General features: G+C 26.1%; 1 protein-coding gene across 1 annotated transcript in view; it reads right to left on the bottom strand.

Annotated features, from left to right (window-relative positions):
• Positions 1 to 1,374: 1,374 nt before the first annotated feature.
• LOC107436518 (bifunctional 3'-5' exonuclease/ATP-dependent helicase WRN) overlaps positions 1,375 to 25,240 on the bottom strand; it is a 48,832-nt gene continuing 24,966 nt past the window's right edge. Inside the window, 17 exon segments of the mRNA XM_071180069.1 lie at positions 1,375 to 2,386; positions 4,714 to 4,853; positions 8,162 to 8,414; positions 9,974 to 10,240; positions 10,348 to 10,462; positions 11,417 to 11,660; positions 13,759 to 13,790; positions 13,875 to 13,930; positions 15,715 to 15,831; positions 16,602 to 16,842; positions 18,236 to 18,344; positions 19,963 to 20,035; positions 21,214 to 21,305; positions 22,009 to 22,169; positions 23,537 to 23,643; positions 23,724 to 23,830; positions 23,983 to 24,065. Of these exon segments, the coding sequence (XP_071036170.1) occupies positions 2,210 to 2,386; positions 4,714 to 4,853; positions 8,162 to 8,414; positions 9,974 to 10,240; positions 10,348 to 10,462; positions 11,417 to 11,660; positions 13,759 to 13,790; positions 13,875 to 13,930; positions 15,715 to 15,831; positions 16,602 to 16,842; positions 18,236 to 18,344; positions 19,963 to 20,035; positions 21,214 to 21,305; positions 22,009 to 22,169; positions 23,537 to 23,643; positions 23,724 to 23,830; positions 23,983 to 24,065 (2,374 nt within the window). The 3' untranslated portion in view covers positions 1,375 to 2,209.

The following is a 25,240-nucleotide window of genomic DNA, read 5'->3' as shown; positions in this document are numbered from 1 at the left end:
TCCTTGTATTTTCCTAGCTTCTAAAGAAAACCCTGAAAGTCCCTGTTATTTTAGGTGATTTTTAAATTCCCTGTAGAGTGGCAGACCTATTTACACTCCCTGTGCAGTTTATGTTTGCTTCTTCTTACTACTAAAGTGATCCGGACAAAGGTATTCTCTCTTCTAGGATGTGTTGGTCAGGGCCTCTTCCAACTGATAGTAGGCTAGCGTGGGAACTAGCCAATAATTCACCAATTTTTAATTAATATTTTCCAATTGTTTAAAACTGAAAATACTCTAATCAGTCTTAAAGTGTACGAAATTTTGATTGCAAGATTCTACTTACACAGACATAAAACATGTTATTAAAAACATAGTAATTATGAAGTAACTAATATATAAAAAGTTTATCTTCTGACCGATTTGCTGTTAAATATGGACAGTATGGTGTAAGAACTTAAAACTTCTAACCTTTTTATAACCTCTCAAAATTTGAAATCCTCTTGTATAATTTTACACATAAAATATTTGAAAGGAATATAAGAAGTGGATGACATAGCAAGAAGTGTGATCAGTATATACTCTTTTATGACACAGTTAAAGTTGACCACTTGCTGTAATTTCTTACATCAAATATTTATTTTTATTCCCACCAGATATCTTTTTTTAAAAATTTGATATCATATATTATTAAGTCAACTGATCTCAGAATTAATTCATCAACTTTATCATTTAATAACTACATTTTAAAACAATTATCAAATGCAACTTTGATGTTTTTATCTTAGTGTTAGTCCTTAAATTGGAACTGAAATGAGAATGTTGCTCTATTCTTTGCTACCATGGTAATGTGATATTCCCTTAAACCACAGAACATAAATTTATAAAAATGAACGCGTTCTATGTTCAAATGACATGCTGGATTAGAAAAATTAAATAACATACCAATAGAATAAGTTTAGGGATATATTTTTTTAAATGTTCTGTAAATTAGAAGCAAATATTTAAAATGCTCAAAATTATAATTTTCATTAATTAATTAATTAAAAACAAATTGACTGATGAACGTTGATAATTAAGAATTGACTTTTTAATTACTGTAATTGTTATTAATCAAATGATATTAAACAAAATTGAACCCCAATTAGAAAGCATTATCTTATAGAAAAGATATCGATTTTAAAAAATTGGAAAAAAATATATAAAAAGAATCTAAAGAAATTTATTTTGAAATTTTAAAAAATCAATAAAAAAACTGAAGTAAATGTCGTTGTGCAATAGTTCCTTTATTCTTAAAAATTCAGAAAAATTTCATTTTTTTTCTTTCTGATTTAAAATCTAGATCAGGTGCACAAAAAATAATGTAACAGTCAACAAGAAATTTAAAAACAGATATTACAAAAATATCAAAATTGTTTTTTTTATTATTTACATAAAAATACATTATATACATTGAAAAAAATGATCACCATACCTGAGAAAGTATTAAAATACATCTAATACAACACTGGTCTGAAATAACAAAAAGTCATAATTTGATATCAATATATAAATATTAATATTTGAATTGAAATCAGCTCACACACATCGGAGGTAACCATTTCATACGATCATTTATCAGAAAAAAAAAAGAATAATAAATACAGTATACTCTCAATATATCGAAAAACCTTGTTATTTTTTCCCCTTGGCATTATATATCAGCCTAATGTTAATTTAAATTCCTATGCCAAAGAGTTTATACTAAAACCTTATTATGATAAATTTTCTTCAATATAGAAAAGGAATTTTTTTGGAAAAATTACAATATAAGTTTAATGTAAACCGTTTTCTATTTAATGCATAATTATTTTTGTCCTTACCTTTTAAAATTAAAATTGTTGTATTTACACTTTTGGTCAACTATCATTACATATAAAATTATTTAGTAGTTATTCTTATGTTTCATGACTTTACTTTTTAGAGTAGCATTCTAGAATATATTTTTCTAGTTTTTAGAACATATTTAGTTCTGAACTTGTTATCTCAAAAACTCGCCACCACGAAAATCTTTTAATCTTCCTTCAACTTTGAGATATTGAGAGTATACGGCATTTGATCAGATTTAGAATGTTAAAGAAAACTTAGGTCGAGGAAATTAAGTACTAACTATTTTTTCACCACATAAAATATTATGGAATGGAAATGCATAAGAATGTTAGTTTTTCTTTTTAATTTTGGTCTAAAAATGTCACAGTTTGAATAATTTGCTACTTTTAAGCTTTTTAAAATTGGTTTGTTTAGTGTAATCAATTTCTTTTCTTTTGAGCAAACTGGGAGAGCTGTTGTTATCTTCAGAGAAACAGATGCCCTTCTTAGATGTACTTTCTGGTGACAAAGCAGAAGGCTCAACCATAGAACAGGTGCCCTGAAATATATGGATAAAATATTTAGGTAACAATATTATGATATTGATCATAATAGATTTTCTCAGAATAATTTTATCTTTGTTTATTAAATACATATATTCTTTTGTTTTCATCATCAGCTATTATAACTTTTGATTTGATCTTAGGAGTCATTCCCACTATATCCTACACACAGTAGCAAACGTATAAAAACTATATGTAAGAAGAATTGCTCACAACTGATCAAATTGCATTTCCATGCAAGGACATAGAAGAATCAGAGGCAGTAAGAACAGCTCCTTATGATGAATTTCGATTGTTTTAGAATATCTTATGTAATAAACACCAAACCCTTTTAGAATGTTTAAAGTTTAAACAATAAACATAGTACTGGCATAAAATAGAGATATGTAGACATAACTTTATTTGGATCAAGAGTAACATTGAAAAGATTTAGTGACTTGGCTAGCATTTTCATTATTAGGTGCAACAGTTCTTGATGTAATCAAAAGTTTGATATTCTGTTTAAGATAATGGTAATATTTTTATGATAATGAATTTTTTTAATAGCTGAAATTCCATTGAAATTAAGCTATATGATATAAGGCAATTTATTAATGTTCAGTTTCATATGGAAGTAAATTTTGTTTTTCAAATTTTATATGCAGCCTACACTTGCTTGAATATCGACTGCAGTTATTTTATGAAATAAAAAACTTAAACAAGGATTTATAGTTAATTTTATTACTCTTTCTATTGACATTTTTGGGATTTCTGTGACTTTTCACAAAACTTGTATAATTACAATCTTGTCGCATAATTTTAAGAATTATTAATTTGACAGAGGTATCATAGAAAATATTATGGAATTTATTTGAATATGGTAGAAAATGTATTTTACTATGAATCATTTTTAAGTTCACACATTTTATTATAAAATAGACTTCAGGATTGAAACTAACTTGACAAACAACATTAATAAGGGTTTAAGAATATTTCAACAAACATTTTTTTATTTAAGATTATGAATATTTCAAATTTTAGATCTGTTAAAAGAATAGTTTGAAGTTTGATTTAATGGTCACTGCCTGTGAAAAGTAAGTATCCTTTAGTACCAACTTTGTTTTATGAAGCCAGCTTCTATGCATCAAAACCAATTCTCCTTATGCTAAACAATAGAAAAACTGTGGGCAAAAGGAAACATTTGGTACAATTATACCAAAGGACTAAATTATAAGAATAAATGGGAAGTAAAACAAATGAATAAAAAATAAGTGCCAGTTCTTCATGTATACTTTATATTTGTTAGTAAGAAGCATACCAGCCAACTTTTACGCATTTGGCTTTTACGCATTTGGCGTAATGTTTAATTTCTATATTTAAAGTGGTCGTAAAATGAACGCTTTCTATATATTCCTTTCATTTATAAGCTTAATTTATAATCTTTTTGAGCACCACTATTTTTAAAAAAATCAAGCATATACATAAATATGTATTGCTTTCGTAGTAATTCGCATGAGCTTTTTCAAAATACAGAATATGTTTCTGCCTAAAATTGTAATTTGAATTCCGTTTTACTACCACTTGGGAAAATCATGCTCAAAAGGATTAAAAGTTGGCAGGTATGAAGAAGTATCATAAAAGCTTTATTAGAAAACAAAATCAGTTAATATCAATGCTGATTAAGGTTATGAACTTAATTATAAAGACCATAACATGAATCAGTGACTGCTCTCTACACGAAGAAAAATTTAATTCAAAATTCCTTGAAGAACTGTTAAAACAAACTTTTTGAAATTTTAGCATTCAGGTGAGTTGTTCTTTTTTAAATCACAGAAATGAATTGGACTAGGCATAAAACTTAACACAGAGAGTTTTAGCCTGCAAACTTTTCACAAAAAATGCATACACAGTCATATTTTACATTATGAGATTATAGAGAAAAAAAGTTGAACTTGTTTTTTTGAAATGTGTAATGAAAGAATTTGTTAATAAATGTTAAAAAAGCCTTTGTAAGACAATGCAGTGGCGAGAATAACTTGGAATACGATGCAGCTTCTAGAAAATTATTCTAATAATCAATGAATGTGAATAATCGTTGCATTATGCGTTATGTGTGACATACATTGAGCAATTGCAGAATAATGGCACAAAGTTTAATCACAAAAACTTACATGCCATTTCGTTTCAGCATTAATAAAAATTATATTAGTTGATTTTGAACATTTTTTAATCTATTTTTGATCATTTCAGCCAATTCTGATATGATTACTGCATCTCCCTGATCCCTACATTCTCATTATACACTTTAGTAACAAACAATAATTGCAAATAAACCTCCACTTACTTCTTTATTATTGTTTACATTTTCAATAGGAATTTCATTCACACCAAATTTATTTTGAAGAACAGCAATAATAATTTTAATATGATTAAATTCAACATATTCAGGACACAACTGCTTGATAGGAGTAAGTCTGCTTACATCTGAAAAGAAGAACAACTGTCATAAATGGTAAAATACACACAATTTGAGTAAGAATATATATATATATATATATATATATATATATATATACTCTCATATATGCTCATTTATATTGAAAACAACATCTATATTAAATTGAATATTTTCTACTACTGTAGTTTACTTTGACATTGTGATTGTCAAAACTAAATCCAACAGTTATTTTTGTTATCATTAGTCAAACAGCATTTCTGCAGAGATGTATTTAAGCAAATTTAATGATTTATTTATGCTTATTCAAAATACATTATTAAGTTAAATTATGTACCAACCTTCGATTTTTCATGATGGAAAACTAAGCATATTTTCATTGTTCAAGCAGACTTTCTGTCAATTGTTTCTGGACGGGTCTAATAATTTTTATTAAAATTGTGTGAAAAATAAAAATAAAAGGAAAAATCCTTTCAGATATTTATGAAGAAAAAAAATATTTTACAATAAATAAAAGTTTATTTAATGCAGCTGAAGAAATTTTGCTATAGAAAAATTTAAAATTGCTTAATGCTCACAGAAAGGCATATATACTGGCTAAAATTTGCATGTACCAAACTGTTCGTTTACTTTAGGTTTTATACTGAGATTTATTTATAAATATACATGTGCATAGAAAAAATAACTAAACATATATTCAAGAAACTTGAAATAAATGTGCTGTTTTCTCAACGCAAAATGTGTAACCCCCCTCGTGCTACTCCTATGTCCTCAGATTTAAGTTAATGATTGATATTTCTAAAGGCAAAAAAATAAAAACATACTAAAAATTTTTTCTTTACTTTTTTTGGAATTAAAAATTATTTTTTTTGGAATTCAAGCCATTTTAATAGCTGAAAAGTCTACCATTCTGTTGTTCTACCAAAATTTGTTAGAATAGAAATTAACTGCATAGAAGATACTTCTTTATGGATTAAAACTATTTAAAAAAATTCTTTGATATAAGTCCTGTCTAAAATTTCTCTTTACATTCAAGAGCTTTATCAGTTGTTTTTTATGCTAGTTTCTCCTTGAAAATTCTTAAAATAAAGGGAGCCAAGAGTTTGAAATGAATAGCCTAAAATAATTTTTTATTTCATTGGTAATTATTAATATATTGTCACTGAAAAGCTGGCAACTTAAGTGCAAAATATTTTAATATTACTTGTAACGTTTATTTTAGTTTTGTTATATGTTTTTGAATATCTGTTTTTAAACTATTTTAGTTACAAAATATAATTCATTTGCAAAATAAAGCTTGGGGCAATATAAAGCCACACTTTTTCCAAAGTTTACATTTTTGCACTTAACTGTATTTTTAGTATTGTTTACCAAATGCATTTTCCACAAGTTTCCTGAACTTGCAATATATAATAGCATAATACATAGATACATCTTATTACTGTGGAAATTGTGCTGGTTTTTCCAACACACTCTCTTGAACAATTTGAAAATGTGGTNCACCATGTGATTACGAAAGATGAACTCCAAACACTCGTTCACTCGATGAAAAGACGCTGTGAAGCTGTCTTAAAGAATAAGGGTTATCCTACTAAGTATTGATTGTGTAAGCATCACTTTAAAAAAAATGCAAATCTAAGATAGATCTTACTTATAGTTGCATAACTTTTTTTGTGATACAGATATTGTAATACTGTATTTATTATTAAATTCTACATTAAATTACCTTCAATTTGATATGTAAACGTTTGTATTTAAGTGAAAATTAATATATTCTACAAGCACTCAAAGTTGAGAAACATGAAACTTTCAAAAAGTGTCCACACTTTTGGCCACCACTGTATATATATATATATAAACATATAAATAAAAATTTCTTTTCTAAATATACGAATTGATATTGTTTTTGTTGTCAAGACAAGCTCAAGCCCTTTTGAAACTTCAATACAGTTAGTACTTTGTATAAAAATCTTAAATGTTTTATAGTATTATGATTTTCGACACTCTTAATTTTTTTTTTAGCTTTCTTGATTTGCAATACCAATATTTTTATATAATTTGTTACATAGCAATGCAAAAGTTAACTTACTTATGCTTATAATCTAATTTTAAAAATATTTCTAGAAAATATTGAATTCCTTGAAAAAGTTTTGTTTCGACAAACATCTGCTCTTAAGAAATTTCCATTTACTTTAAATTTAAAAATAATATAAATAATAAATGGATAGGCTACATTTTTGTATAAATAAATGAGATATAAAAATAACATTTAAATCTCTTTAACTATCTGTATGATAAAAAATTTATATTAAAGAAATTTTTATTAACTTTTCCTATAAAAAAAAAGAGTAAAAATAAGGGAATGAATACTGAGGATATTCCTGAGGAAGCTTGAAAGAAAAACAGTGTTATCCAGAACTGGGTACCAACTATTTTTATTGGGTCATTATAAATAAAAGTATTCAGTACACTTTGTACATTTTTGCAATTAAATAAAACTAATGTTGATTCAATACAGACTTAGACTCTAAGCAATAATTAACAAATGAACATTTTAAAATGTCCAATTAATTTTCTGACAAATAAATATTTACAGAACGGTTATACATAACATAATATTTACAGAACTGTTATACATAAATAAAATTTTCATACTGAAATGAAAACATAAATAAATAAAAATATAGCACAATCTGCGCAATTCAATTTTTAAAATACTCTTTATTTTTTCTACAAATAAATAATCATAAAAAAAGTTTGCTTTGCATATGTTAAAAAAAAAAAAAAAGAATATTTTTTTCCACTTCAAAGAATTTTTCCACTTAATGTAGTTTCACATCCAAACATATTATTAAAGGAAATAAATACATTACTCATTTCTCCTTTAATTAATTTTGTTTTATTTCTTATTTCCATCCTAAATTGATACACTTCGAGACTTGCAATAAAAGGAAATTTGATTATAATCTAATTTGAATTTGATACACATTGAAATTAGATTGTAATCTGATTTAATTGAATTAAAATCAGATTGACAATATTGAATAAGATAAGTAACAAAAGTGAAGGTATTAAGATGGATGAATTGCCTAAATTAGTGTTAATTAGAAAGAAAAAAAAACATGATAGGAAACAGCATTTTGCAACTTTATGCATGACAACCACACATAGCAAATGCAGATTATTTAAAATAGCAATAAATTCAATATATCAACAACTTTATCTAGATAATGACAATTATTTATTAGGTTCTAGTAAATAAAATCATCCAGGACACTTAGCATTTTAGCTTTAAAACAAAACTGAGGCTGATTGGAGAGGTTTAAAATGAACATACCAGAATTGATGGGTGGTGATCGAATGACTTTTGAAACAATCTCAAATATTTCTTTTGTGATTCCCATATCTTTTAGAGTGACTGGCAAGCCAACTTTGATGGCTTCAATGAGGTGGTTAACAACAGTATTGGGTGATAAACCTCTTCTTTTAGCTACTTCATTGATATCCTTCCCATCACCTCCATAAATCCTATACGTCTCCTCAGCTGTGCTACTCAACTGTTTCATAAGGGGATCAAGATCTTTTTTTGGCTACAAAACATACAGAATAACTTGATGAAATTATATGCGTTTTAAGTATAATACATAGTTTATATAGAACATTACTACTTAAGAAAACTTTTACAGCTGCATGAGTTATAAATAAATAAGATATATAAAGATGTATTAATGTATCTAAAGTGAAACATATTTAATTTAAAAGTGGTGCTCAACTTTTTTGCCAAAACAACAAACACAATTGATTGGTATAATTATATTTTTAAAGATATTGTGCAATTATTTTCTTACTTTCATAAATATGGATATTTGCACATTTAATTTTGCAAGAAAAATAAAATTTGATAAAGTTACTTGAAAGCTGTAAATAAATTAATGATTATAAAATTTCTAAAATAAAATATGAAAAAGCAGTGCGAGTGTTTCGTACCTACAAATTTTGCAGAAAGAAGCACTATTTATGCAGATAAAAACACCAATCTGAGCAAATGTTTAATGAAGATTAAAACAGATCGAAGATTATTGAGTTGATTATAATTAATTTATTTACTTACACCTTAATGATATAAAAAAAAACAGCGGTACTGGCCAGATTTTATGATTAAGTTTTACGTCTCCAAAAAATAATTAATGTTATTTATGTTATAAACATATTTATATTTTCAAAAACATTAATAAGCAATTTTGTGAATAAATTGCAATGCAGTAAAATGTTAATACAAAAATGGAAAGCTCTATTTAACTAAAAAAAAATTCGAGGGAAGTTTAAAAATGGATATATAAATTTTTTATTTTGAATACTCATCGCCACCACCTGAAGATTCTCGCCTTGCTGAGGAGCCACATTGCCCCCTTTAGGGCGATTGATTCTTAAACACTTTACCCTATTATCCAATCATCGCATATGTGGCCTTACCTCATCCTTGCATGTAATATTCTTCATTGGGTTTTCGTCCTCATACCTTTAATTTAATTTACTTTTACTTCATTATGGTCTACAAAACATTATTATGGTTAGCAAAAAGCATTATATCTTATTCTTTTACTCTTTTAAAACTTCTTAAGATTTTTTTTTCTTTTAAGATCATCCAGTTATCCTCATCTGATTTATTTAAGGTTCAACAATCACACCCACAAAAAACTATTGGTCTTGTACAGCTGCATTTTTTGTTTCACTGCTTCATTATTTTGATTTAAACAGGAATCACAATGTATACTGAATTAGTACATTGAAATTAAAAAATAATTTTTTTTTCTCTCCTTCCCAATGATTTAATTTTCCTTACTGCTTCCAGCAATCCAGATACAGTATCCCTTTGACATCAGGTTAACTATGGGAGATATTCCTATTAAATGTGGGCTAATTCTATCAAAAAGACTCCATGAAGGTAAGTTTACGTTATACTTTATCCGAAAGTTACCCTGTCTTCTGGGCTGGGCTGTACATAGAGGACTAGGCTGGATGACAAGGTTGAATTATGCAAACACTCTGATAATTGAACATCACATTTTTTAAACATAAAAAGAAAAACTAACAAAATACTTATTTTCATGATAATATATGATGAACAAGCAAAAATAATTTTTTATACCTCATTAGATGTGTTAGAAGTGGGTAAAACATCTGTTTCTAAGCCATTCTCTTCACAAAAACGCTTTACTAGTTCAGTCATGGCATTTCCAAACTTAGAAGCACGAGCAGAGGGTATACCTTCAATTTGACATAAAGATTGAACAGAAACAGGTCGATGGACAGCTATATCCACAAGATTTTTGTTGCTTAAGACCATGTAGGGTGCAATACCTTCCTCTTCGGCAATCTTATTTCTTAGAGCCATTAACTGCTTATAGAGGTCAACCTGAAAAATTGAAAGCTTTAGTATTTATACATTTTAAGAGTACATCGAAAAGTTAATAATGATATGAAAAGAAAAGATGTTAATAAGGTGACGAAAGGAAAATAAACCTGTAGTTGTTCTTCTCGCTCATCCACTGGTTCAGATGGAGGGACATCATCTTTGAACAGGTCATCAGCATTGATGTTATCTTCCATTGTATTCAATCCAGCTAAAGCTAATATCCTAAGGAGTGAAAATAAATAATAATGAAATTATTAAAAAAAAATCATGTAATGTATAAAATGTTAAATGTTGATAAAATTTGATTTTTTCAATTACAAAAAAATTGATAATTAATCTAAGCATTGTTAAAAAATTCTTATTGACTATTTATTGACCTTCCTAATCAGTGTAAGTAAGGATGTTTTAAGGTAAAAAATCTATGTCATGAGTAAAATGCTAAATTTGCATATAATTTGACTTTTTTTAATGACATAAAAATTGAATATTAACCTGCGCATTGCGGAGTGAAGCTTGTTATGGACCCTACTTCAATTTTCTAATTATATTTCTATAAAACAACTGTTTTCAGTTATTTGACCTCAGTAATAGATGTTAATAGTAAAATATCTTTATTACCCTGAGAAATATTAATACAAATAAAAATATTTCCATCTTTGCATTTTTGGAGGGACTATAATGACCCTTTTTTGCAATTTGCGTTAAAAAAGTCTTTATTACTTTCATTTCAATGCTACAGGTGATGTTTTTCATAATTATTAAAAAATGCTGTTACAAACACATATTAGAAAGTTATAATTTGAAGAAAAAAAAGGAGAACATATGAATAGGGAATTGAGAAAGGATCCATAATAAATCCAGAATATTTGTGAAGAATAACTTGGTAGCAATTTACATAATATTCTGTAATAATGAAAACATTATATTTACTTTAAGTGAAAAGCTATGTTTCAGTCAAATTACCTTGGATCAAATATTAATTATATATTATTATATATATATAAGAAAAATATTATTAATATTATTAAAAATATTATTTAATAATATTTATAAATATTATTAAATAAAGACAAGCATGATTTATCCTGCATCACATCAATGCAAAAGCTTTGCAGTGCATTGGTTGAAATTATTTTTTGCGTACTACTATATTTAAGAGCTAGAAAATATGTATACTTTTTGACAGGAGCAGGAGGAGCAATGATTTTCTTTGTAGTAACTGCCTTTGCCTCAGCCAGATTCATCAGTTCTGCATTCATTTCCAAAATAAGGGATTCATTTCCTGGAGAATATTTGGCTTTCTCCAACCACATTTTCGCTTTTGAAGTGATGTTAACTGTGCATCCTCCAAACATATTCGTTTTTCCTTTCGATTTTATCTGCACTTCTTGCAAATATTTCTCACATACTAATAAACGACCTGAAATAATAATAATAAAATCTATAATAAATGACTAAATAAAAGAATAGAAGAAGTTTCTAACATTTTTCTAATGTTAGGATCAAAACATTTCGACAGTCATGCTAAAATATCTCTTTACATTAAAAAAAATAAATAGATAAATAAATAAAAGAAAAAAAAAATAAATTAAAAAAATATCGCTGCCAACACAGTATAAAAAATTTTTGTCACACGAAATTCTCCCTTTTAAAACACAAAAACTAATAGTTGGAATAAAATGAATTTTTTCATGTTTTTATAAGAAATGTTTGAGGATTACTCTGATACGAAATTGTCATTGATCATTAAGACATTTTTTGTTGAGTTTTATTAAGGAGTTTTTTTTACCGTTCTTGCCCCTCATAATTTAGTTTGGCAAAAACTAGAATAAGAATTATGATTTTTTGAAACTATATATGCTATTATTGGAAGATGTACAGAGGCCTCCCTTTTTTTCAAAAAAAATTTTTTTTTTAATTCCTTTTTTTTTAAAATATTTATTAATTTTCTTTGTTACTGCTTTAAACAATGAATTTCTTACTTAGAATTCTAAAAACTTTACAAAAATGTGTATTTTTTTATGAGTGTTTTTGACTAATAAGATTGCTACACATTATGTCCTTTCTTCTTCTTTTTTTTTTTAAAATTAGACTTTGTTAAGGAATTCAACATAAATATTCATGAAAATTTATCTAGCATAGTTGGCAAAATGCAAATTTTTTCACTAAAGAAAAAATAAGGTTTATTTTGCAGACTGAAAGTGTTAATAAATTTTTTCCATTGTTTCCCTGAAATAAAATTAGATGACAAACCTTGCAAAATCAGCTGAAATAGAAGTTTGGAATATCTTATTTTGGAAAAGTTTTTGACACACTGAACTATTTAAATCTCAATCATTGCATTTTCTTGAATTCCAATACATTTTTTACTACCACCTTTCAATAACTTATTTTGCATTATTTTCACAAAATAAAATGTTGTTTTGACTAAAAATATTTTCCCTATTGAAAAATTTAAAAAACAGTGTTTTTTTTTAATAAGATTATTGATGGATTTTATTTTAATGAAAAACTAATAACTAAAATAATTTTAAAATAATAACTAAAAATAATAATTGAAAATAATAACTAAAAATTCAATTGTTTTGAACTACAAGTCTTTGAAGAATTAATTATTAATTTTAATGCTACAAAAGGCTTTATAGCTCATTTGAAATTCTATTAGTGATTACATTTTCCTAAACTAAAAGTTTTAAATTATCATTTTTATAAAATAAATATACACAAATATTCTTTTACTATAAAATTCATTACAACTTACACTGTGTAATGTTGATTAAAATTAATTTGTTTATTGAAAAATTGATGTTGATGAATTAAAAAGTAATTCATTGCATCTCATTTTGTTACAAAAGTAGATTTTAAAGCCACTAACAAGAATAATAGCGCCATTTTTGAGGAAATTATCTGAAATTCACTTATTTACAACTCATTAATAAAATAATTTTTTTTAAAATTACGTATTCCTAATTAATAAAATCATTCAACAAACAAAATGACTATTAATAAAAAAGGGGAATTAATGACAACAAAAAGAAAAGTTTTTTTTTTTACTGAACTCATTCTGCTTAATATTCCTTTTACTAAACCAAATAATTTATTGCAGCAAGTTCGACAAAAAGAGGTGATTTGTTCAAAACATTTCTCATTTGTACGAAAAAAAAAAAGAAAAAAAAAGGGGGAACTAGATTAAACAACTTATGAATTATATAATAAAGTAAAGCACATATAACATTTTTCTTAGCTTACATAATATTAGAATATCAATTTATCTAAATTGATATTCAAATATTATGTAAGCTAAAAAATCATAGAAAAAATTATATAATAAATTTATATTCAAAATATAAATTATATATCAATAGTAGTTATAAATATGCTTTTGCTGTAAAATATCCTCAGTAAAGTGATATTCGTGAAACATTTTTTTGTTTCAGACTCTACACAATGTACACAAAAAATGGATAAAACTTTACGCCATAAAAGCAGATAGAAAAAAAAAAAAAAAACAGACATACCAAAAGCTTTCCACCAATTCTCTGATATATGCCTAGTAAATGAAATAAAAATATATAAGTATTAATATATAATTTAAAAATGAGAAATAAATATTTATGAATATAATTTAACTTACTTTCCTTTCCCATAAAATGGAATTTGTTTCATCTGCGAAGTTACTCTTTGATTTGACTAAAATGAATGAAAGAAAAAAAAAAAGATTATTAAAACATACTTTTAATAGTAAAAAAGTACATTTCAGTTGCAGTAAGCATTTAAGCTAATTAAAACATATTCTGTTTTTTTTAAATACTTTTTAAGCTTTAAGAATAATATTTAAACTTTCTCTTCTATGCACAACTTTTCCATTAAACATCATGGAGAATTTGTTTCTTTAAGGCAAAATTGAAAATTTGGAAAAAGCCTAAACCAGAGCTCAAGTGGTAATTCACATAACCTATAGAAAGAATTTTATTAATCATAAGGAAATACCGTTTTGTCATTATCATCATTTCCCCCCCCCCCTTTTTTTTTATATATATATATTGATTAGTCAAATCAGCAAAATAAATAAATAAAAAGTTATATTTTTCTTTTTGTAAAATTAGAATCATTTTATTTTACATTTAAAAATTGTATGTGGTGAATTTTCAAGCATCTGAAATATGCATACATCAATTTTTAATTTAAAAAGAAAATTTTTTTTAACAACCTTCCTTATACATATTTCGAGAAATTTGTTCTGAACAAATAAAATGTGTTGAAAAAACAAAAATTTTTTAAGCATTAAAATTATACTGCAATTTTAAATAAATTTAAAAATGTACTAAAAAAATCAACAACACTGGAATTTGTAAGTACATTCTACCCTTCTGTCTACATCTGCCTCTAAATATAAAAGTAGTTTTTCTATGGTGATCTTTATAAATTAGAAACACCAACCCTTAACTTCCTAAAACAATGTATCTCATCATAGTGAAACCTCATCAAATTCTGCAAGAGTTTTATTTTTTTCCTTCCCAGTTGCTTGTCTCAACTGTAAAAACTGCATTTTAAATTTATTTTCCTTAAGATTAAATATATATAGCTTTTTAAGTTATAATTCAACTCTAAAAATAAAATTAATGGCCAGAAATATATTGCCTGAGTAAAAAAAACTGCTATTTCTTATTGTTTTAGAAATAAAAAATTTATGTCATTAATGAAAAATTTTATTTATTAGGTCTTTGTCATCAAAAATTGGATAAAGCTGTGTTGAAATGATGCCCAGGAAATTATAATGCCTGTAATTTTTTTGTTTTTAGTGCATTGAAATCATTTAGCAAACATATAAATATATTTTAATACTGACATATAACTCACAGTAATGCCATTAAAATTGAAGTTATAGTTTTATAATATTATAAATATAGAGCTTCTAGCAAATATTTTGAGTGCATAACTAGGTTTCAGCTCTATATTATGATTTTCTAAATATATAAATATACTAGTAATAGTATATACACTGGTAGTATAACCATAATAATTCACATTAAAACTTCATTAATAAATTTTAATTCACAACTGTAATAAAAGGTTATTTTTTTCTCTATGGTAATCAATATGTTTTGAGTATAGGAAAATTATGAGTTAATATTTATTTGCAATGTGGTATTTAAAGTATTATAATAATAACCATTCTATTGAATATAGATCATGGAACACTCAGAGTTTCCAAATTCATAAAATACCAAACCTGAACTGTGCTGGAAATAAAGTTTTTTATTTTTATATGTAGCAGATAATTTTTTAAGTTATTCAATGGAAGTGGTGATTTTTGAACAATATCATGAAAGTAGCTTGATAATCAAAAAATTAACAAATTAACCCAAAACTGATGAAATAAACACAATATGAATATTTTGAAGACTAAATGGCTAAGAAGAATGTAGACTAAAGCATTGTGTCATTGTAATGAAATGAAAAACCAAACATACCGATCCTCGAAGAATGTATATTGGAACTGCCAACCCAAAAGCACCACTAGTTGCCTAAATATATAAAAACAATATAATAATTAGTAAACCAATAAAATTTAGAAAACAAGTCTTATACTATGAACCATAAGTTATAAATATTTAACACAGAAAAGTTTTTTATTATCATGTGTAAAATAGATAATATTTGTACTTTTAAAAAGCTGTTGATTACAAGAAAAACTGCAAAAATTTTTATAATAAAAAACTAGATCGTTTTAAAAAACATTGATAGCATAACATTTATCGATTTTTAAAATTTAGTTAATAATTGAGAAAAAACTAAATGTTATAAATAGGTACTGAATTATAATATTACTAAGAAAATAAATAGTATTATCTTCACTTAGCACAGTGACAAATTGAAATTGTTTTGGATGAAAACTAATTTGCAAAACACTTCCAAAAATTCAGAGCATAAATAAATTTAGAGGCTACTCAAATATTGCATAAACATTTAAAGATGGAAAGAGGCTTCAAACTTGCTAATTTTTAAAGCTAAGCACAGAGGGTTTACAATCTCTTCATAATAAATAAGTTGGATATAAGGTTAGGCTTAGCTAAGGTGCATGATAGAGACATTTTTTTAAAATTTCTTTATTAACTTTAGTAAATACCTAATGCCTATAAAATAGCTCAAAAGTAATTCCTTTTTATTACCCTATATAGATTATAACCGGTATATGATTCGATTAGAACAAAAAAAAAAAAAATACCATAATGGCTTAGTGAGTATATGAATGACTTAGTGAGTATATTTAAAGGCATAACTAAAGTTTCACATATAGAGAGCAGTTTTTTTTTAATGGAAAACAAAATTTCTTAAAATAACTTGAATAATAAAATACTTGAAATAAGACATTAATTTNGCGATTGTTATAATATTATTGATACAAAAGAACTTACTTTTTCTTACAATTATCACAGCATTTATCACTTTGTTTCAAATTTGTTACAGATTCTCCTTGAAAATGAGATAGAAGCATTTTCCTTCGACATTGATTTGAGTTCAAATACTGCTGCATTTTGGATATCATATCTTGTTTATGAGCTAGAAACTTTTCACTTTTAATTTCTTTCAAGAAAAACCTGCAATAAAATTTTTTTTTACTGCAACAATATTGGTTTTTATATCACTGTTTGAGTAAAAAATAAGAAACATCTATAACAATAGCAATTCCCGCAAAGTAAAATGACTACCCATGTTTTTCAGCCATGAATGGCATTGCTTACCAATAAGATATGGCAAAAAGTTAAGTGTTTCTCTGGTTAACAAATTAAGTTAACAGTATTTCAAAACTTTGGCTACAAAATAACATCATATATTAATTGTCAGGATTTCCAAAAAATGAGATAATAAAAATTCGTAGATGAGAAAGAAAAAAAAAAGAGATGAAAACGCAATAATGAAATAGTTTTAAAAAACTTATACAACATTAAAAAAATGAGATATTATGATATACATTTACAAAGCATTTTCACAAACCATAAAGTTTACAACATTTATAAAAGTTAGGCTTAGGGGTCCTAAGCACAAGGCAGACATAATCGGAAAATATATTTATTTTAAATTTTTTGAGATGTGTGCTCAAAATAAACAAAAGACAAAAAAAGGATATTTCTAGCAGAATTATGCAAAACAAGTCATTTTGTAATAATTCACAGATTTGTGCTCTTAGGATTTTTTGCTTTGATGAAATAGAAAGCACAAAAAAACTAAACAGTAAATAAAATGACAAATTAATTCATTTGTAAAGATATGTAAAAAGTAAATGTTTACAACTAATAACAAAATGAGATTTAAAAATATATTCAGTTCGAAAGAGATTGATCTTTCAGAAGCATTGGCAGCAAATGAGTATGACATTGACTTAATAAAAAAAACATGTCACCAGTTATGAAAATTACTTTAACAAATGTATAGAACTTGCATCAGGTTTAAAAATGGTGCAACTTAAATTTTTATTTTGAATTTGTAGAAATTTTTGCAATCATTCATGGCTTTTTGGATGAACAACAAGCATACCTACACAAAAATATAAATACCTTTTTCTGTTTTGATTATTATTTGAATAAACATTTAGTTATTTATGAAACTTAAATGTTATTCATTGAAAATTACATCTAATAAAAGGGGCCTTGTATATTCAACCAATCATAAAAATGTCATACGCATTAAAAAAAAAATCTAATCCAATAAAAGAATGAATCAAAGTGACTTTAGTGGTTTTCTTCTCTGTGTAAAAAAAAAAGAAAGTTCAAAAAGTTCTCCACAAAGACTAGTTTGTTTCAATGCTGGATTCAGGTGTCTCCTGGTCTTCTGAGTCAGGTTCAAAATTACCAGGCAACTAAGTTGAACATAGATTGTCGTAAACCAAAAAAAAGCTAGATTTTTCAACGCCGGTCATAAACTAAGATACTATTTCAGATAAAATTTTATATAGATAAATCTAAAAAAGAAACAGTTATAAGAATAACTAACTTCGAAGTAACAAAATCTCCATTGGAATAGAAGACTTGGCAAATACTTGGAGAACCATCACGGCCAGCTCTACCTATTTCTTGATAATAAGACTCAATATCCTTTGGTGCTAGGATTAGAATAAAAATTCAAAGTAAATATTTTATTCACCAACTAATTACTTTGTAATTATATCTTGAAGCAAACACACTGCAAAATTTCATTTAAGTTCTATCTCATTTAAGTTCATTTCATTAACTTCATTTTAAGATCTATAGAAAGTGTATAAAGTAAGACTCAACTCTAATGCGTAAAGATAAGTCTCTCATCACAATTGTTTTTAGCATTTGTGAATTCACCCCACTTTTGCTTTCAATAAAATTTGTGCACACATACAAAATTCTAAATTACGCTATTTTAAATAAATTTTAAAGTTATGCCTGCATTTGTTATAGCTAAAAATAATTCTTAAGCACATAATTATGTGCCTTGATCAAAAACACAATAAATGGCAGTGCCTGCAAAGATTCATTTCTATATATTTTACATTTTATAAACATAATAAAAATTAAAAATGACCTCCACAGGTATGAATAGTGTGCTTCTTAGCAATTTTTAAACAATATAGGTAAATATCAATATTGGGGAAAAAAAGTCCTAAACCAGCTGGTTACCCTGAGTTATCAGCACTCAATTTTTAATACACATTATTTTCATTTTAAAGATTTAATCAATAACATAGGCTACTAGAATAGAAAAATAAAATTTAATTTAAAATTTTAATGTGGACCACAACCAAAGTTTCATGGGAAATACTTTGATTGGAACCAATAATGTTTGCAAAGCAAGAAATGGAGAATACTTAAAATTTTTTTAGAACTTTCCATTGAATTAAAATTAGTTGAAAAAGTTAAGAATTTGAATGAACTTATCTTCTATTTTTAATTTACCTTATATTTTTCAAAATCATAAACTAATAAAAAATGATGTAAGTTACAAAAAATAGTATTTTGCTGATATGAATTTTTTATTTAATAAATACAAAAGTAATGTTTCGCATATATTTTTACAATATTTTCTGCAGTATCAAATCTGCAGATAACCACCTACCAGTAAAAATTAATTTTCAGATAATCTTTCTTAAAAAATTAAATAGCCTTCTATTACTTTTATAAAGAAAATATCCACATGACTGAAGTTAGGATACTTGGAATTCTACTAAATTTACATAAATATTTTTAAAAAAGTATATTTTTAAGCATTTTAATATTAGATCTTTTTTTCCACACATATTAAATATTACAGCTTTTTCACACACTATTTTTTTCCAGTGCAAAAATTGATGAAGAAAAATTACTTCATAAAATAATCAACTCGTTACTTACAAGTTTCTTAAATATGAACTAAAAAATATATTTTAAACAATCATTTATTTTAAAAATAATATTAGAATTTCTATTTAGAGGATTAGAGCTATTTCCTTAAATTGAAAATACTTTGAAAATCGATTGAATATTCTATCATTATTTTCAAATTCTAAATGAGTTCTGCTTAAAAAAAAACATTATAACATATGTTCCATGAATTAATACAAACTATTAAGCTTCTTGCAATTGTGACATTATGAAAAAATACTATAAGTTTAAAAAATGAGATTTTAAAAATTTTATAATTTATACCTTTGGAAAAAACATTTTTTTCTTTAAATGTTAATTTAAAAAAAGTTTAAAAAATTAAAAATTACATACCACCATAGTGTATAACACGTCTGACATCAGGCTTGTCAATGCCCATACCAAAAGCAACAGTTGCAACAACAACCTAAATGGAGAGAAAATAAAACTATAAGTGTAGGACATAAAGACAGATTGTGAATCGGAATTATTTTAGCAATGTCTTTGTCAAGGAATAGTATCAAACCTAAGTAAGGTAAATATGTTCTGTTGGTTTTACATATCTTAGAAATAAAAATATTTAAGCCAGTATATTGAAGGCTGTATTAAAAGAGGGGGGTAGAAAGGGACAATTGCCTTTTGGCCAGGTTAAAAATTTTTACAAAAAGTTCTACATATTTTTTTATTTAAAGTTAAACTTTCTTTTTTGCATTCTTTTTTATTTATCTTTAATAATTTTTTAAAATAATTATCTGCAAATTTCTCATATTTAGGTTTGCAATATTTCACAACTGTTTTTTGCTATTATGCTTACTGCAAGTCAATAATAACATTAGCCAATTAACATTGAATTTGCAACAAAAGTTAGCATTAATAAAATGCTTGAAAACTAATAATTTAGTAATTAAAAGTGATACTTCAAGAATCAAAAAATAAATTAACTTTAGTTGTAGCTTTAATAATTAGTAATTAGCTTTTTAAATAGCTTACAAAGTATGAAAATTACACTTATGCTATTTTTGAAAAAAGGGCTTGCACTGAATTTCGATCTAGGGCCCAGAAATCATCAGTTAGGTCTTGTAGCCAGATGTTCTAACCATTATGGAAAAGGACGTTCATTTCTGATCACAATGAATTAAAAACTTACACACTCATCACAATGAATAAAGAACTTAGTTTGCTAATATGAAGAAAAAAAAACTAAGAAAGCATGAGCACTGCTTTTGTTGTTAAATTTTAAAACATGTTACAAAATAGTCAAAATCTCAATAAATACTGTATATCTATGTGTTTTTGAAAAGGGGAATGAGCCTCTAGAAATAGTAAAGAGGGGGGAAGAAATTGAAATAGTTTGGGAACCAATATTCTAATCACTATGGAAAATGGTGTATACTCCAGTTCAAGATTTTATATAGTTCCCACCACAGTTTATGAAACTTGATTATCATTTTAGTTGATTCTTGGAGTTATGTTAGTACATTACATTTAAATTATTAAGAAATTTTTAAGAAACATAAATTTTCTAAATTTATTGTGGTGTAAAACATATGGTAAATAAAAACATGTTTTATGGTAATGTTGTAAATGTACGATCAGGAATTTTACCTCAACTTTGTCGTGAACAAATTCTCGATGAGCAGTCTTGCGTTGTAAAGGTGTCATTCCTGCATGATACATTTGACAAGATACATTCATATCTAGAATAAAACAGGTAAACTTAATTTTAAAATTTAACTATCAAAAAAATAATTTTTCAAAAATAAGTATTTTTAAGAATTGTATCTATGAGAATATTATTTGATATGAGCGAATTAAATTCAGATTACAAGAAATTAACATTTAGACACTAACAAAAATTTTATTACTGGAGTTCCTTCTATATACTTATTTTTTATTATGCTTAAGAAGAAAAAAAATGCAATAAATTAATAACTATCTTTGATTTAATGGATAATAATAATTTCAATAAATCAAAACATATAATTTTTCAAGAAAGCTTTTCTTATTAAAAGAAAAACTATAATAATTATATAAAATTTCTTGATTACAACTTTAACAAAATTTGAAGGATCAAAGCTAAGGCCTTTCACAATAACCAAACATGGAACATTTTTTATGCAGCAATAATTTGTGAAGCATAAAATTATATATGTATATATTTTTTTACTGTAAAAAAAGTTTATATTTTTAGAGTAATGTTTTCATACACAAAATACTGCACGCATAAAAATAACAATTTTATACTTAAAAATGCAGAAAAGCTTGATGAAAAATAAGGTCGAAAGATATTAAAACATTCATTTATATTTTTTAGAATTTTCCGACATATGTAATTTAGTTTTCGTATAATTTTAATGTGCTGCAATGTTTAAACAGATATTTTTAAATAAGATTACTCACCTAGAATCTTCTTGTGAACCTCTATAGTTGCATTTCTAGTAGGACAATAAATAATCGTTGGTCCTGCAAAACTAGGCTTGCCATTTTTTTTAGTCATCACTCTCAGCAAATCATTTGTTATTGAGTTACTCTTCATGCTGACTTCCAAATACAAATTGGGCCTAAAAGTAATTAGAACAGTAATAAAATAATTAATAATAATATAAAAAACCTAAACATAAAAAAAGTTTAATGTAAAAAATTCTTGTTCCTAGTAAAGAATGTAACCATAAAAAAACATCATTGATGGAATGATGCAGTCACTTTAAAAGGGATATCACATGATGAAAATGATCTACAGCGAAACCGGTAAGCCAATCACAAGCCTAATTGTATCCTCAACTTCCACTAAAAATTGCTCAAAAATGCTAATGTGATGTACACAGTTGCTCAAATTATCAGCAACTGAGCAAACATACAAAGATCATACTCCATAACGTAGCAGATTATTTTTAGTGTCAAAAAACAAGATGGAAGGATCCAGTCACTTTAATAGAGTTATCACATGATGAAAATTATCTACAATAATCAATTCAAAACAAATGTTAGCGCAATCATATCAACATCCACAAAAAATTCATAAAATGTAATATAGAAAACACAGTTGGTCAAATTACCAGCAACAGTTTCTCTACAGAGAAAAAATTGCCTGTAACTAAATGCAATTCAAACTTGGATCAACCAGATGATTAGTATTTTATGACATTTCAATTCGATGTGATGATATTTACAACTTCAAACAAACATGACATCAACGAAGGAGATAGATCTGATGGAATTTTTCATTGATGAAAGCTTTGGGAACGTGAAATCTCAGTTTCAGAACACGGAGCCTAAATTTTTTACGTACGTTAAGTATAGAGAAGCCATGGAATTATAATATCAGACAAAAAAAGTGACAGTCAGACGAAATAAAAAAAGCAATTTTTTGGGTAACTAAGCAAACCTACGAGAAACGGTGAAATAGCTTAGAAATTACTTTGAGGTTAGTATAGCCCATAATTTTCTCTTTACGACTAACCGTATAACATAGTAGTAAGAAATGTTTAACAAATTAAACTTTATAAAACTACAATTTTTTCTCAATATTATGTGCAGTTGCTGTTACAGCAATGACAGTTACATTAAATTAAAGACATATGTTAAAAGAAATTAAGTTATAATAAAGATATAAACATACTATCAGAGTCTGAAGCTACTTCAGGATAGATTTGCTTTATAAAATTGCAAGTATTGGGACAAATGCTGCTATATTTAAACAAAATACATTAAATACGAAAGGGAAATAATTAAGTTATGTTTATTAGTTATGAGTAAGTTAAGTTACCTATTAAAACTACTTTAGGAGGATATCTTTGCTTTATAAAATTTCAAGTATTGCTTACGTTTGGGGTAAATGTTGTTACATTTAAACAAGTTACATTAAATAAGAGAGTGATGCTGAAAAAAAATTAAGTTAGGATTATTAGTTATAAGTAAATTAAGTTACCTATCAAAACTTGAAACTACTTTAACAGGATTTCGTAGATTTAAGGAAGTACAAATATCGTTTAAAACAGTTGGAGTGGCAGTTGCTGTTACAGCCATAAAAGGAACCTAAACAATGATACAAACTTTTTAGTATAAAAAAAAATACATTAAGTGTTTCTTTATATTGGCCAATTTTCAAAACATACATGACTAAATGTTCTACGCAGCGACCCTAGATTTCGGTATGAACTTCTAAAATCATGCCCCCATTGAGAAACACAATGCGCTTCATCAATAGCAAACAGGACAATTCCTGAAATTCATATTAACAAAATAAGGAAAAAAGCATTGAAAGCAAACTAGGAAAAAAAAATGATTTGATATTTGAAATTCAATATATATACATATATAAATAAAAAGATGAAATATCCAACTGAATTAACATTAATTCCTTAAATATCTTACCAACATTTTTATCTAATGTTTGCAATAATGAAACAGCATTTTCAGCAAATTCTGGAGTTATGTAGATAACTTTGTGCTTCCCCCTAAAATATATAATACTATTTTAATATACAAATAGCAAATAAAATCAATTGCATTAATTTGTATAACAACAGTTTAGAACTAAAATATTGAAAATGCTTATAAACACAAATGTTTAATTATTTGAACAATGTTATACTCAAGAGACAAAACACCAAATTTAAGATTTGTGTGCTGTCTGTTAGGGGAAAAATCAACACTGAAAGAAATTGCTTCTTCAATACTCATCAATGATTGAGAGAAGTAAAGGCTATTAATCTAAGAGTAATTCCTTTGCCTCTCAGTTCATCAACTTAAAATATTTCAAAAACTGAAATTGACACCTGGAGTGGTGTGAGGCAAATTTGGAGAAAAAATTATTAGATCCAAAAATAATAAAATGAATTAACAAAATTAAAAAAATAATTATAATAATAATAATGATTGAAAAAAATATGAATATTGCAGTAACATTCACAGTATTCTTTACAAACATGCTTTAGCAAGTAAAATTGTCAGCCTTTTTTTTAAAAGAAAGTTTTGGGTGTGTTAGTTTAAATTATTAATTATATCAAGATGTGGATGGTAAAGTCAAGACTTTTCTGTTGATCGGTGGTGGCTCAGGATATTGAGCGCTCGTCTTCGAATAAGGTGATCCGGTTTGAATCCCAGCAACGATTGGTCGATTCGAATTCCGCATCTGGCTTGCACCGACCACAGTGCTGACGTAAAATATCCTCAGTGGTAGGCAGATCATGGGTTAGAGTCCCCTTGACATCAAGTTGACTGTGGGAGGTTTTCTTCTCCATGTAATGCAAGTAAGGGAAGTTTAATCAAAAAATCCTCCACAAAGGCAAAATTTCCTGAATACTTGCTCCAGGAGTTCCCTTGTCTTCTATATTGGGTTCAAAATTACAAGGCTACAGAGTTGAATATTGGTAGTCGTAAACCCAAAATTGGGTCAGCTGTTCAATGACAGTTATAAAAAAAAGGAACTGTTATATGATGTAATAGGAAGCCTTGATCAATTCTTGCTTTTCCATACAGAAAAAAAGTGGTTGATTTGTTAAAAATCATTTTCATGACTACAAGAATTATATCACTGTTGATGGCACACAACGTTAGATTCGTAAACATTTTCAATTCTGAGGAATAACAATGTATAATTTCTTATTAATCAGATATTTTTATGAAATAA

The sequence above is a fragment of the Parasteatoda tepidariorum genome, chromosome 4 (assembly GCF_043381705.1).
Source record: "Parasteatoda tepidariorum isolate YZ-2023 chromosome 4, CAS_Ptep_4.0, whole genome shotgun sequence".
NCBI classification, from domain to species: Eukaryota; Metazoa; Arthropoda; class Arachnida; order Araneae; family Theridiidae; genus Parasteatoda; species Parasteatoda tepidariorum.
This window is presented reverse-complemented; position numbering and strand designations above follow the sequence as displayed.